Consider the following 14677-nt stretch of genomic DNA (forward strand, 5'->3'; position numbering starts at 1 on the left):
AGGGCATGTGGATCTGGAGGGGGCGTGGACAGCATCCCTCACCATCCTGGGGGAGGTGACAGGGCGGAGGGAAGGGAGGGCAGGCTCAGGCTGCAGCCCCGGGTGTTGTCATCTGTCACCTACTCCACAGCAGAGGGGCCTCCACCCACCTGGCAGGAGCTCCCTGAGAGCTAGGTGATGCTTGCCACCGATGGATAGGGAAGCCCAGGCTCGCAGGGGCCAGGCCCATTAGACCCCAAGTCCTGTACCTGACCAGGGCACCCTGCTCCACCTGCCTCCTTGGGCAGAGTCCTCCTGGCTCGTTTGTCCCTGCGCCCTGTCAAGCTGCACCCTAGGAACAAGCAGGGCTGAGGGGATTCTGCTGTGACCTGCCGGGCCTGCCTGCTGCCCTGAGTCCGGCCAAGGTGATCAAAACGCCCACCCCAGATGGTCAGCCAGGACGTGTGCTGATGGCCACCTAGAAACCCGTGTTTTCCTGAACGTACTTATTCCTCTCCTGTGTTCACAAAAGCATCTGCACACAGAACAACGTATGTGCTGCTTGAGAGCTTATTTGTTCTAGGTTTTGAGCAGCTCAGTGAGAGCACTCCAGGCCCAAGTCGTGAGTCAGATGGGAAATGAGGGACGGGGATCAGCTCCTTTAGCAACTGGGACACAGTCTTGTTCATTTCCTTACCAAAAGGGGGAAAAAGCCTAAATCCTCACTGAAATACATAACTACTGGAAATACCTGCCCTGACATGGCATCTGTTTTTTAATTACAAAGAACCTTGCCTCTTGGCCTCAGACTCAGTGACTCACTGCCCTTCTGTGGAAGGAAAAGACAGTCGACATCAGGGATGTCTTTGATGAGCTCAGGAATCCTCCCCACCCTTGCTTTGTCTATATCAGTGACCATGGTTCTGCCTCCCTCTCTGCTGAGAGGCAGGGTGGGTCCGCCTTTGAGAGGGCTGCACCCTCCAGGACAGGTGCAAAGGAAGGAAGTGTGGACCCAGCTCTGTGGGATCTGATGAGTACAGGGACCCCGATGGGAGGCCGGGCTCTGCACCCAGAGAGCTGCAGACCCCGGCAGGCCTGTGTCACTGGGAGTGACCAAGGTACTCCCAGCTCCCTGCTTTCTGTGGTAACCACAGCCACGAGAGGCAGGACACTTACACTAGGGTGACCTTCCTGGTCCATCCACCATCCTGGCCCCTCCTGTGTCCCTCCTTTTCAGAGAGCATGGTGCCCTGTGGGCTCCAGCAGAAAGGCTAGAGGGAGGACACACGTGGAGCCCTCCCTGCCTGGGTCGACCCTGCTTCCTCAAGGCCTCAGCTGAAGGCGGGGGCACATTGTGTGGCCTCTCTGAGCGTCGGGCTCCTCGTCTGTAAAGCGGGAGGCAACGTCTACCCTGGGAGGTAGTGGCCTGGCCGAGGGAGAGGGTGCACATGATTGGCAGTGCAGTGGGTACCGGCCTTGGGAAGTCCTCCATCCCTTCCTCCTTCTCCCCCAGCCCTGGTCCCATCACAGCCTTGCGGATGACTTTGCATTTTCTGCCTTCCTTGTTTCTTCTTTAAGACACATGCGAGGGGCAGGAGGGGACTGGAGTGGCTGAGTGGCCAAGTGGCCCTGGGATGAGGCCGGCACTGCTGGATGGTGTGGGCAATGGGTGGGGCCCGGAGCCCCTCGGGGTTCATCCCCACCCCCACTCAGCCACATTTCTCCTGCCGTGGACACACAGGGTGGATGGACGGCCAAGAGTAATCTCTCCTGGGAATTCCCTGGCTGTCCAGGGGTTAGGACTCTGCACTTTCGCTGCTGAGGGCCCGGGTCCAATCCCTCGTCGGGGAACTAAGATCCCACAAGCCGTGTGGCACGGCCAAAAAAAAATATTAAACAAATAAAAAAGAGTAATCCCTTCTCTACTGGGAGGAGCCAGAAACATGTGGAGTCGAGGAGAAACGAGGAGAAATAAGACCTTTGTCCAGGCAGAGTAAGGCTCTGTGTCCTTCTGGAGGCTCAGCCATTATGTTGGACTGTCCCTTCCTTACTCGGGATGTTACGCTTTCTGGGTGATGAATAAAATACATCTGTTTCATTATGAGTAAACTTACCTTCCCCGCCTGAGTCCCTCAGCATCGTATCTGCTACAACGACGATGGGCCTCCTTAATATGTGGGCAAGGACGAAAACGTGGAACTCCTCCAGACTCTCGTACACAGGGTCCTCGGCGTTGTCCATGCTGGGGACACAGTGAAGCAAGCCTGTCACTGGAGCGAGTCGGGACAGGGAGTGGAGGACAAAACACCTCCCTGTGGCCCTTCCCTGCGTGGACCCTGGCTGTCGCGGCCAGCTGAGGCCACGGCCCCCCTCCACGCCACTCGATGTTGGCAAGCACACTGAACCCAGCTCTCCACCTGACCCTGGGGTGGGTGGTCTCAGGAGAGAAGCCGAAGCAGGGAACCTGGCAACGTGGGCAGCCAGCTCCCTTTAAGATGCAGTCTCCCTGGAGGCAGAGGCGCCCAGAGTGTGTGACAACATGGGGGCTGGTTCTCTGGGCGGGTTGACGGGGATGCAGTTGGGGCAAGAGGCATGGAGGATCCCCCTTGGGTTCATGCTCACAACCAGCAGCTTAGGCTGAAGCTTTACCCTCAGGGGGTCAGGTATGCCTGGGCACGTCTGATGGGCCGGTGGGTCCACTGCTACCAAGATCTGTGGGCCTTTCTAGGGGATACCCCGACTGAAGATGGTGGTAAGAAGGCTGCCTTGAGTGGTAGTGGAGGGAGTGACAGAATGCCCAACCCAGGCCACTCGGACCCTCCCCAGCCATCCCCTGGCTCTTCTCCGAGGCTCAGGGGAAGAGTGGGCCCCAAAACCTGCATCACTCATGACTCTAGGACATGGGCAGAGAACTGTATGTAGCCTTGATGTCTCTCAACAACCAGGCCAGTCCAAAGCGAAGAAGCATGGAGAGAGGAAGGCCAGTGCCCCGAGGTTGATGGGGCCTCTTGGGCACTCGAATGGGGCGGGGCACCCAGAATTAACTGAGGGCGGTCTCTAAGCAGGTGGGGCAGAGTTAGCAAGTGTGGCCCTGCTTGAGAATTCTGGGGTGGGGTGGCCTGGGGAAAGGGTTCTATGTACATAGCCTGCAGCCAACTGCTTGTGTGGCTTCTCAAACAAAGGCTCTGAATCCTTGGGGATGCCTCATAATCACCTGGGGAGTTTTGTTGTTATTGTACCAATAGTTTTTTCTTGTTCTTTTTCTGGTGACTCAACATACCTTATTTTAAGACTTAAAAAAAATTGGCAGCACCTAAAAGCTCACAAAAAATTTGCAGGGTATAAGTAGCTTTTTTTTCCTTCTGAACCATTTGAAAGTAAATTGCCAACCTGAAATCCCATCACCCAGCAGAACTTCGTGTGCACTTCCTGTGAGTGGGGTTACGTTCCTGCAGATATATTCTCCTACATCACCATCAGAACTGGGAATTCGTCTAATCACGAAGGCAACAATGCATCTGTCACCGTGAAAGACCCCAGTCACCACGTGCCATCTGCCCCAGTTCTGGATGGTGTACTGCATTCAGCTGCGGTGTCTCTTTAGCCGTCCTCAGTCTGGAACATTCCTCAGGGTACTTGACGTTCAAGACCTAGGCCGTTTTGAAGACCACAGGCCCAGTATTGTGTAGAATGTGCATGGTCTGGGTGTGTGTTTCCTCACAATCAGAGCAGATTGGGTTACACTGCATCCTTCTCGTGGTGTCCAGTTGGGTGGATCTCTCTCGTGGCCGTCAGCCAGGCTCCCCCTTGCAGAGCTGCTCCCTTCCTCTCCGTAATTAATAAGCATTTTATGGGGAGGAACTTGGAATCTACAGACATATTCCACTCCTCACCAAGCCTTGATACATTTACTGATTCCAGGCTTCTATTTGAGTCACTGTGTTATAATCCATCCATGTGATTATTTTGATGCTCAGATACCCGCCCTGGTCAGTGGGGCTTGTTCAAGTGGGATCTGTGTCTGTGTGACAGCCCCCGTCATTTTTTAGAGCACATCCTTGCTTTCCAGCACAAGAAGATGGTCAAGGTTGTGAACTAAAAACGCCGCCTGCCATTTCAGTAAACAAAGGCTGTTGCAGCCATCAGCCACTACAGGTGCCCTAATGGTGAGCCCTGAGGGAACTCAGGATGGAACCAGGATGCCCCCCTCAACATCTAGCAGTCAGCTGCGGCAGCCACCCCCGACGGTGCACACTGAGAGGACTCAGGATGAGAAAACACAGAATACTGGCCACAGAGAGCTGAGGTACATATTGATAGGAATGATTTCAGTGAGCCCAGACTCTTGCATCTTCCCATACACAGAACAGTACTAAATTCCTTAACTTGAGATGTCTGGTTTTCTTTAATTAACAGTAATCTTTTGATGTTCTGACCACCTGGTCTTTGTTACGAAAATGCCTGTGTATCCTGGTTCCCCTCCTTACCTCTTTGGAGCAGTCCCTCAGAGCCACCTGACAGTCTGTGTCCCAGGCTTAAGTCCTCAGTTCTGTCCATCGAGTAAAACATAACTCTCAACTTTTAGGCTGTGCATTTTTTTTTTCAGTCAACAAGATTCATCTTGTATCTCTTCTGCTTCAGCCCTGGATTCAGCCATTTCTCCTGTTTTTTTTTTTTTTTTTTTTTTTTTTAAGATAGTGGATAATGGTGTTTAGAAGCCAAAATATGATTATTGCTGATGTCATTGCTCCTAGACTCAGTAAGTAGAGCTGGGGAACGTGTGTGTGCATGTGTGTGTACACATCCACACGTGTACACAGACATTTTCATCTGTCATCTATCTATCCATCCATCTATTATCTATCTATCTACCTATCATCTATCTATCTGAAACTCTGAGTCCCCTGATACTCCCAGTTCCAATCTAACACCCCAGAGTTCATTCTACTTGTAACTCCTTTCTCCGAAAGTGAGAAACCTGGTTTCTACCAATCTTAAGCTATTTCCTTATTTGATCCTGGTATGTAAACAGCCCCCAACCAATGCTGCTTCCCTTCCCCTGAGTTGCCCTCTTCACTCTGTCTGGCTCTGACACCCTGACCTTGGTCTCTGTGTCCTCTAGGTCCTGAGCTGGGGAGAAAGTGGGGAAGATTTGGGTGTGCACATGCCCCCGGAACTGTCCCGGCTCCTTCCATAGTAAAAGTATTTGTATTCTGAGAAGTGTCCTTCCCACCTTGGCCATCCAAAGAGACTTCTCTGGTCTTTCTGGGGTCTGTATGGCCTCATCCAAAACCTGGCCCAGCTGCCAAAAGGAGTTGGGGAGAAGGAGGTGGGAGGGCCAGACTCAGTGCTGCTCTGGGGCTAGATGTTTCCCTTCTCTGCAAGGGTGGACTGACCTCTAATCCAAGTTGAGTGCAATTGAAAGGTTCTTCCAGAGTTTTGTTTTTTTCCCCTTTTAACGATGTCACTTAGTGTTAACACTGGTTCTGCAATGTCTCTGAGGTGCAAAGAATGCCCTTTTCCCCTTGGGGCCCTGAGTTTGCCTTTTCTGCCAGGCAGTTACCATACTTCCCTGCCCCAGCCTGTTTCTTTTGGCCTCGTTTGGACCACAGTCTTCTGCTACCCGAGATTTTAGAGCCCCCTGCTCTAGAAAACAGTTGTCAGTTTAAGAAATCATTGGCCCCTTCCCAGCACATCAAGTGGGGAAGATAGAGTCACCCAGCGATTTAGTCACCCAGCACTAACTCCACCTCAGTTCTCCCTGGAGAACAGCCTCTCCCTCCAGCCCCTTGCTCTAGGATGACACAATGAATAGCACCTAGTCATAGAAATCAGTCTCTTTGGTTTGTTTTGTATTATGTTGTACATCATTAAAGATCTAAATACAAAGGATATACAGTCTTGATGAATCTAAAGGAATTTGCTAACTATTTTGATTTTTCAGAGAGAACTACTAATAAAAATCTAAAAGGTAAAAAGCCCCACAAAACACCACTCTGCCCACTGCAGGTGCCCACCTTGCTTTGATGAACCTATGGATTTAGGACTGAATTTTTCAGGGAGGGAAGGGAAGTGGAAGGGGAGTGTGTTGAATACATACACACATGCTGAGTCTAACACAATGCTCTCGGGTGTACATTTCCAAACATCCTGGGTAGTTATCCTGTCCAGCCACGGGTATGTGAGGTCAAGGGCTCTGAGCGGGTGCTCGCTCACCCCTGTCACACAGTGAGTGCTCACAGGCAGGTGTATGGCTGAACGAGACAAGCAGCAGCATGGAGAAGACAGAACACAAACTTACAGCCTGCGTACTCAAGAGAAAAATACCCGACCAGCTACGCAGAGGGGACCCGCAACAACCACGGCGCAACGTCTGACTATTAGGCACCACTGTAGTGGCGTGGCTTTCTGCTCATGCAAAACTCAAAGCAGGGCCATTGTATTTCAAACTGAAAAAACAGCACATATTTATTGAGTACTTGCTACAAGCTGGCACCATGAAAGCCACTGCAGAGGCCCCCAGGTAACATCTGTCCATCCAGCCATCTTTTATCCCTCCATCCACTCATCCACCCACCATCCATCTGTTCACCTGTCCATCCATCCATCCAAGCACCCATTTGTCTATCTATTCGCCCATCCATCCATCCATCTACCCATATATCCATCCGTCCAATCATCCATTTGTCCATTAATTCACCTATTTACCCATCTACCCATCCATTTATCCATCCATCCACCCATCCATTTGTCCATCCATCCATCCATCCACCCATCCACCTGCCCACCTGTCTGTCTGTCCATCCATCCCAGATCTGTGCTAGGGCTGGAGCATGCAGTTTCACCACATACATCAGGAGGCCTCATGGCCAGACATGGGCAGCAGTGATGGGGGTATAGGCCCAACTGGGAGGGGGTTATGGAGACGAGCCTGGAGCAGAGCGACCTTTCTTCACTCCTGTTTTGGTGTTGAACATGAGAGCCAAAAGTCAACTGTGACTCTGCTCAGTGGCCCAGGAGGTTGCAGAGAGGGTCCCAGCTCTACCCTGGGCATAGCTGGAGAATCCCAATATCCTTCCCTACTTGCTCCAGCTCCTTGTTCCCAGGGTGCAGGGAGCAAATTTGAACTGGGGGTGGGTCCTGGTTCTGTGCTCTCCCTTCAAAACCATGGCCATGCCCTTGTGCTTCAAAAGCCTCAGTGATTATTCCTGTTCATTAAACTCAGGCTGGAACATTGGCTCGACAACTCCTCAGGCTCCTCTGAGGGGCAAATGGGCTCATGACTGGGATGACGCTTTGGAACAGTGACCTGCGCATGTGCGTTACTGTGATGGAGCCCGCTGGTAGAAATCAGCTCCAGCAAAACCAGTCCTGAATATTAACGTCCACTTCTCATCCCAAGGCTTCACATCATCTTCCTGTGAGTTTACTGAGCAAATGCTAGATGCGGGATTGTAAACAGGATCTCGCCTCTGGGCAAAAACACTTAAAATCCCTAAAATACAACACCTAATTGGTGTTGACTGTTAAGACTAACACGCAGTATAACTGCTTCATCCTCACATCTGGGCATGTCTGAGAGCTTCCTCACATGCTCTAGGCCACAGCACACCTGTTCCCTCTTCTTCAGTGTGTACCTGGGGAGGGGGAATCAGGAGCATAGGGATACCCCACCCACCCAGTGAAAACCCCCTGAGGAAGACAAGGGGTGACCTGGACAGAGGCTGGGCCAGACCCCCCCTCCTGGTGGGACCAAGAAGCAAGAGCGGTGGAGTGAGGTCCAGATGGCATGGAAGTCGGTGGCAGGAATGAAAAGGCACAGTGCAGATTTGGGGGTGTCCTGGCTTAAACGGCAGCCACAGCCTTAGCAGCCACCCCAGCAAGAGCCCATGTCATGGACAAGGAAACCAGTCTGGGCAGCCGGTGGGGTCTTGCCCAAGGGCAGTCACCCGGCCGCACAGAGGCGCAGCTTGGGTGCAGGCCCCCCAGGACACTTCCCCTGTCCCCCTCCCCAAGGTGAGGTGACCACACCTCCTGTTTTGCTTAGGAAAGTCCTGCTTTATGGGTCACCAATGGCCAGTGGCCACTCTCCCTCCTCCAAATGTACCAATTTGGATAAATTGTAGAGTCGTCATCCATGGTGATTATCTATGGTGACATAGTTATCAGTTTCTGGTGTACCCTCCCATCCAAACGTATAAGCACACATGGATGGACCTAGAGATTATCATACTAAGTGAAGTAAGTCAGAGAAAGATAAATATCATATGATATCACTTATGTGTGGAATCTAAAAAATGATACAAATGAACTTATTTACAAAACAGAAACAGATCCACAGACATAGAAAACAAACTTATGGTTACCAAAGGGGGAAAGGGGGAGTGATAAATTCGGAGTTTGGAATTAGCATATACACGCTACTATATATAAAATCAATAAGCAATAAGGACCTACTGTATAGCACAGGGAACTATACTCAATATCTTGTAATAACCTATAATGGAAAAGAATCTGAAAAAGAATATATATATACATACAACTGAATCACTTTGCTGTACACCTGAAACTAACACAGCATTGTAAATCAACTATACTTCAATAAAAATTTTAAAAATAAAAGTACATATGTGTTTGTGTGTGTGTGCATACGCGCACATATAGAGGAATATGAATGTATGTGCATATTTAGATTCTATACGCATACCCTCCCCCTACCTCTAGGTGAAAGGCAGGGCACTACATGGGCTATTCTGACCCTTGATTTTCCTAACAGTACATCCCAGAGAGGCCTCCGTCATAGTATGTGTGTCTCCTCCCCTCTCACAGATGCACAGCAGCATTTCTGCCAGTGGTGGGACTTGACCCCTTCTCCCAGGCAGGGTTTGGAGCCATGACGACATCTTTGATGAGCTGGCACATAGGTGCAGAGCGGGGCTGGAGAGTCAGCCTGAGGGGCTCACAGGGGCTGAGGCCAGCCGGTGCCCTGCTGTGGGCCTTTGTATCCAGTCAGGAACTGTGTCTGCCCAGACGGGAAGCTTTTCAAAAAGATTTCCTAAGGCACAGTGTAGGCTGCTGGGGCCTTACTAAACGCTATGGCCTGGGGATCCAGGACGGAAGGAGGGTGGCACCCCTGGCACTTTGAGGGGACCAAGAGGGTCTCGGGCTCTGACAGGAGCTTCTCAACTGTGGCCAGGGTAGCCTGGGGGTGAGGACTCATTTCACTGCCTAAAATGAATACGCTGGGGTCATTTGTGTGACAAATATTTACTGAGTATCTGCTCTGGGTATAGCACTGTTGCTAGGGGTGTGTGTGTGTGTGTGTGTGTGTGTGTGTGTGTGTGCATGTGTGCACATGTATGCAGGTCTAAGCGGTAGAGACAATTAACAGATGATCAAACAAATAACTGTCAGGTGTTAATAAGCACTGTGGTTAAAAAGGGGCTGCTTTATACAGGAAGGTCAGGGAAGGCTCCTGACAGATGAAGAGTTTGGCTTCAATCATATTTTCAATTAGCAATGTCTTTAAAAATTTGACCTGGATTCCACATTTGCAAATGTGAGAACTCGTTAGGTGAACAAACATTCTTCCTGCTTGGTTCACTGGTAAAAGTCACAGCATCTTGAGGAATATTTGTAAGAAAGCCTCCTTTTCCACAAGGGGCCAAGCCCTGACCCTGCGGGGTGGGCACCTCCCAGCAGTGGCATGCCACTCACCTTTCCTTAAAAGACTGACTTAAGTTCATACCTCTGAGACTGTACATCAGGTAACCATTTAGGATTCTAGTAATTTCTGAAAAAGTCCAATAAAATAGAAAGGCAGCAAACATATTATGAAATTATGTAGACACAGCAATGAAATTATGGAAAGTCAGTTACAAAATGAGCAGCACACAAGAGAAATAGGGGCCTGGGGTGTCAGTCACTCTGTGAGGGCTGCCCAAGAGTCCTTGAAATGGCCCCCCTCTCTCAGCCTCTTTTTCTCTTTGTTCAAACAGCCTCTCAGCCTCCATAACCTGTCTCATCTAATGGTGAGCAAGTAAGCTTTTCTTTTATAAAAGGTTAAAGAACAAAATTGATTACTTTCATCACAAATCTCAGGATAAGTTCTTGATTCTTGCTTTTCATGCCTGTTTTGCATTTGATAAGAGCATGGGTTTATGTTTGTGGTCAGTTCCAAGTTCAGATCCTGGCTCTGTCTCTTCTGGGCTGTGGGATGCTGGGAACTGACTTAATTTTCTGAAACTCAGGTTTCTGTCATTGGTCATGATAAGGACAGCTTTGCAGCCCTGCTTGATGCAGAACATAACACATGTGCTCAGTAGACGACATGGCTCTAATTCCTGCCTGATGATGCTATTCTTCCCCATCTCTAGGGAATCCTTATCCTCTAAGAAGGCCAGCCCTCCCTGCACGAGTGTGGGAAAATGGTGTGAGCACTCATCCCACTAGGGCTGGCCTTTGCTCCCCGCCTGCTAATGGCTCAGGTCTGGGCACTGGTGTCATGGGCTCCAGGCAGGAATGCCTCCCCTGGGGGTGTGTGGAGGCACAAGTGCTTAGCTCCATGCCTGCTGCTCCTGGATCTGGCTCTGTAGGTATACACAGCCCCAAGTGGCCAGCACTGAGCTAGGGTTTGGAAAAGAATCAAAAAGAAGCATTGGGTTGGCTGCACCAACAGGAAACTGCAGTCTGAAGGGGAGACAATATAAAACATACACAAGTCCTGCATGAGCAGGGTGCAGGACAGGGCTATGTGCACAGTGGTGCATTCTGGCTGGAGGACAGAAAAGGGAGTCCCAGGGAACCAAAAAGTACCTGGAAGATTATAAAAAGAGGGCTTCAGAAAACAATCCCATGAGGTTGTTTATGAACTCCTGGACTCCCCTCTCCCCAACTGTGAGCTGTGCATGCGTGGATCTGTCCTAATCAGTACACCAAAGGCTCTGACGACTTACTGAAGAGACCCCCGCCCAGGTCACAGACTGCATCATGTGAAGCTTAGCCAAATAGGACAGCAAAGGCTTTGAAAACCACAGCCCAGAGAAGGCAGGTTGAAATTTACAGTATGAACCTACCTGATAGAATTAAAAAGTCAACATTTTTCTTAGATTATAAACAAGACTCAGAATCTCATAAGATCCAAAATGTCCAGGATGCAATCCAAATGTACTCGACATATGAAGAACCACAAAAATCTCAATGCCCAAGGAAGAGAGCAATCAAAAGACACCAACTCTGAGTTGGTAGATATCGGAATTATCTGACAAAGATTTTAAAGAAGTCATTATGAAAATGCTCCAATAAGTGATGGAAATTTTAGAACCTAAATATACAACAATTGGAAGAAAAAATTCACTGAGTGGACACAACAGCAGATTGGAGATGAGAAAGAAAAAGGGTCAGTAAATCTGAAGATGGATCAACAGAAGACCCAATCTGAAGAAGAGGGAGAAGAAAAGATTGACAAAATGAGGATTTCAGTGACTTGTCAGTCAATGCCAAAGGTGTAATACTCATGTCATGAGGGTCCAATAAGGAGAAAGAGTACAGTGCCCCTAAAAAGAAAAAAAATATTTAAATAAATAATAACTGAAAGCTTCCTAAGCTGTGCAAAGATACAAACCTGTAGATTTAAGAAGCTCAGAGAACTAAAGAGGATAAACCTAAAGAAATCCATGGCCAGACACAACAAAATCAAATTGCTGAAACCTAAGGACAGAGGAAAAATGTTGAAAGCAGCCAGATAAAAGTGACACTCTCAACAGGGGAACAATAATTCGAATGACTGTAGATTTCTCATCAGGAACCACTGGAAGCCAGAAGAAGGAGAAACAAGATTTTTAAAGGATGTTAAACTAGAATTCAATATCCAGTAAAAATATCCTTCAGGTATAAAGATGAAATAAACATATTCTCAGATGAAGAAAAGGGGATTCATAACCACCAAATCTTCCTAAAAAAATTAAAGGAAAATGTTCAGATTGAAAGAAAATGATACAAGAAGAAATGTTGGAATATCAGAAATGAAGGAAGCACAACAGAAACAGTCATGATCTGCATACCTATTAACAGACTATCCTTTTCCTCTTGAGTTCTTTAATATATATTTGAAGACTCACATTAAAATTATTATATTGGCTGGTGGGGTATTTAAAGTATGTAGATGCAATACATAAGAAAATTAAAACATAAAGGAGAAGATAAGGGACCCATAGAGTGACAAGGACTTTGAATTTCACTTGAATTCCAAAAGGGATTGCTTAAAGTATGTATATTGTAATTACTAGAGCCACCACTTTTTTTTTTTTCGGTACGTGGGCCTCTCGCTGTTGTGGCCTCTCCCATTGCGGAGCACAGCCTCGGGACCCGCAGGCTCAGTGGCCATGGCTCACGGGCCTAGCCGTTCCGCGGCATGTGGGATCTTCCCGGACTGGGGCACGAACCCGTGTCCCCTGCATCGGCAGGCGGACTCTCAACCACTGCGCCACCAGGGAAGCCCTAGAGCCACCACTTAAAAATTATATGAAGAGATGTTAAAATCACAAAAGTTAAATTAAAATAGAAACTTAAAAAATTCAAATAATTGAAACAAGGAAAGGGGAACATAGGAACAAAAAAAAAAAACACAAAAAGAAAAAGAGAACAAATAATAAAACAAAAAAGCTAAATTCAAGCATGTCAATCATTACATTAAATACAGATTGTTTAAATGCAGCAGTTAAAAGATAGAAATTGTTAGAATCAATAAAAACTATTTGCTGTGTTGAAGAAACTCACTTCAAATATAATGATATAGGTAGGTTAAAGGTAAAAGGATGGAAAATTACAGATCATGAAAATTTTAATCAAGAGAAAACTAGAGAAACTTTATCAATATCAAGCAAAGTAGACTTCAGAGCAAAGAAAATTGCCCCAGATAAAAAGAAATACTACATAATGATAAAAGGATAAGATTCAGTAAGAAGATAGAATAGTCCTAAATGAACGTGGATTTAACAATAAGACTTCAAAATACTTAGAAGAAAAAACTGACAAAACTGAAAGGAGAAACCAGAAACAGCCACAAGTATAATTGTAGGGCTACAAACTTCTCTCTTGGTAACTGAAAGAACAAGTAGACAGAAAATCATCAAGTGTATAGAAAATTTGAACAAAACCATCAGTCGATTGGATCTAACTGACATCAACAGAATACTCCATCTAACAAGTACAGAATACACATCTTTTTAAAATGCACATGGAATATTCACAAAGATAGACAATATGCTTACTCCTTAACAAAACTGAACACATTTTAAGTAATTTAAATCATACCAATTATGTTGTCAGACCATAATGCAATTAAACTAGAATTAGTAAAGAAAGACAACAAAAACATATTACACAATACACTTTTAAATAATTCAGTGGTAAAAGAGAAAGTCTCAAGGGAAATTAGAAAATATTTTAAACAGAATGAAAATAAAAATGCAACGTATCAAAATTTGTTGTATGCAGCTAAGCAGTTCTTAGAGGGAAATTTATAGCCCCAAAATGTATACATTATAAAAAAGAAAGATCTCAAATCAATAATCTAAGCTTTCACCTGAACAAAGTAGAAAAATCAGTGTAAAATAAATACAAAGCAAGCAGAAGGAGGGAAACTCTAAAGATAAGAGCAGAAACCAATGAAATTAAAATCTAAAAGTCAATAGGGATAATCAATTGAGACAAAACTGGTTCTTTTAAAAGAACTTTAATAAAATTGATAGAACTTTAGCAAGATTGACCAAAAAAAAAAAAGAGAAAGACACTAATTGCTGAGTCTGAAAAGAAAGGGAATATCACTAAAGTCCCTCCAAGATATTTATAAGTTAAAAAAGGGAAAATTACAAACAATATTATGCACATAAATTCAACAACTTAGATGAAATGGAACAATTTCTCAAAAACAACAAGCTACCCAAACCTACTTATTTGTTTTCTGTAACTATTAAAAAAATTGAATTTATAGTTAATAAACTTCTGAAAAGGAAATGTTTGGTTGCAGATGATTTCATAGGTTCAGTGAAGTCTACCAAACATTTAAAGAATAAATATTACCAGTCCTATACAATCTCTTCTAGAAAATAGAAGAGGAGGTAATAGTTCCCAACTTGTTTTATGAGACTAGCATTACTCTGATACCAAAACTAGACAAAGACAGTAGTATATAAAAAGAAAACTACATTCCAATAACCTCCATGGTCACAGATGCAAAAATTCTCAACATAATATTGCCAAATTAAATGAACAAAATAAAAAGTTCAGTACACCAAGAGAAAGTGGAATTAATCCCTGGAATTCAAGGATTCCCTGCAATGGAATCCCTGGTTCAATATTCAAATATCATTCAATGCAACCCACCACATTAATGGTCTAAAGACAAAAAAAATCCACATGATCATATTAATTGATGTAGAAATGTATTTGATAAAATTCAGCTTTCATTAATGACAGAAACTCTTGACAAAAGGAATAGAAAGAAACTTCCTCAACCTGATAAAAGATACCTACTAAAAACCTATAACAAACATCATATTGATAAAAGATTTCTGACTAAGACTGATAACCAGGGAAGGGTGTCCTCTCTCACCATGTCCACTCAACATCATACTAGAAATCCTAGTTAGTGCAATAAGTCAAGAAAAAGAAATAAAAGGCATAGAGATTGGAAAGG

At 46.1% G+C, this 14677-nt stretch overlaps 1 protein-coding gene across 1 annotated transcript in view; it reads right to left on the bottom strand.

Annotated features, from left to right (window-relative positions):
* The window catches only part of LOC101324019 (OTU domain-containing protein 7A), a 105492-nt gene that overhangs the window by 25524 nt on the left and 65291 nt on the right, over positions 1-14677 (bottom strand). Inside the window, exon 6 of the mRNA XM_073801326.1 lies at positions 2094-2221. Coding sequence (XP_073657427.1) covers positions 2094-2221 — 128 coding nt within the window. The remainder of the gene's footprint in view (positions 1-2093; positions 2222-14677) is intronic.

The sequence above is a fragment of the Tursiops truncatus genome, chromosome 2 (assembly GCF_011762595.2).
Source record: "Tursiops truncatus isolate mTurTru1 chromosome 2, mTurTru1.mat.Y, whole genome shotgun sequence".
Taxonomy (NCBI): domain Eukaryota; kingdom Metazoa; phylum Chordata; class Mammalia; order Artiodactyla; family Delphinidae; genus Tursiops; species Tursiops truncatus.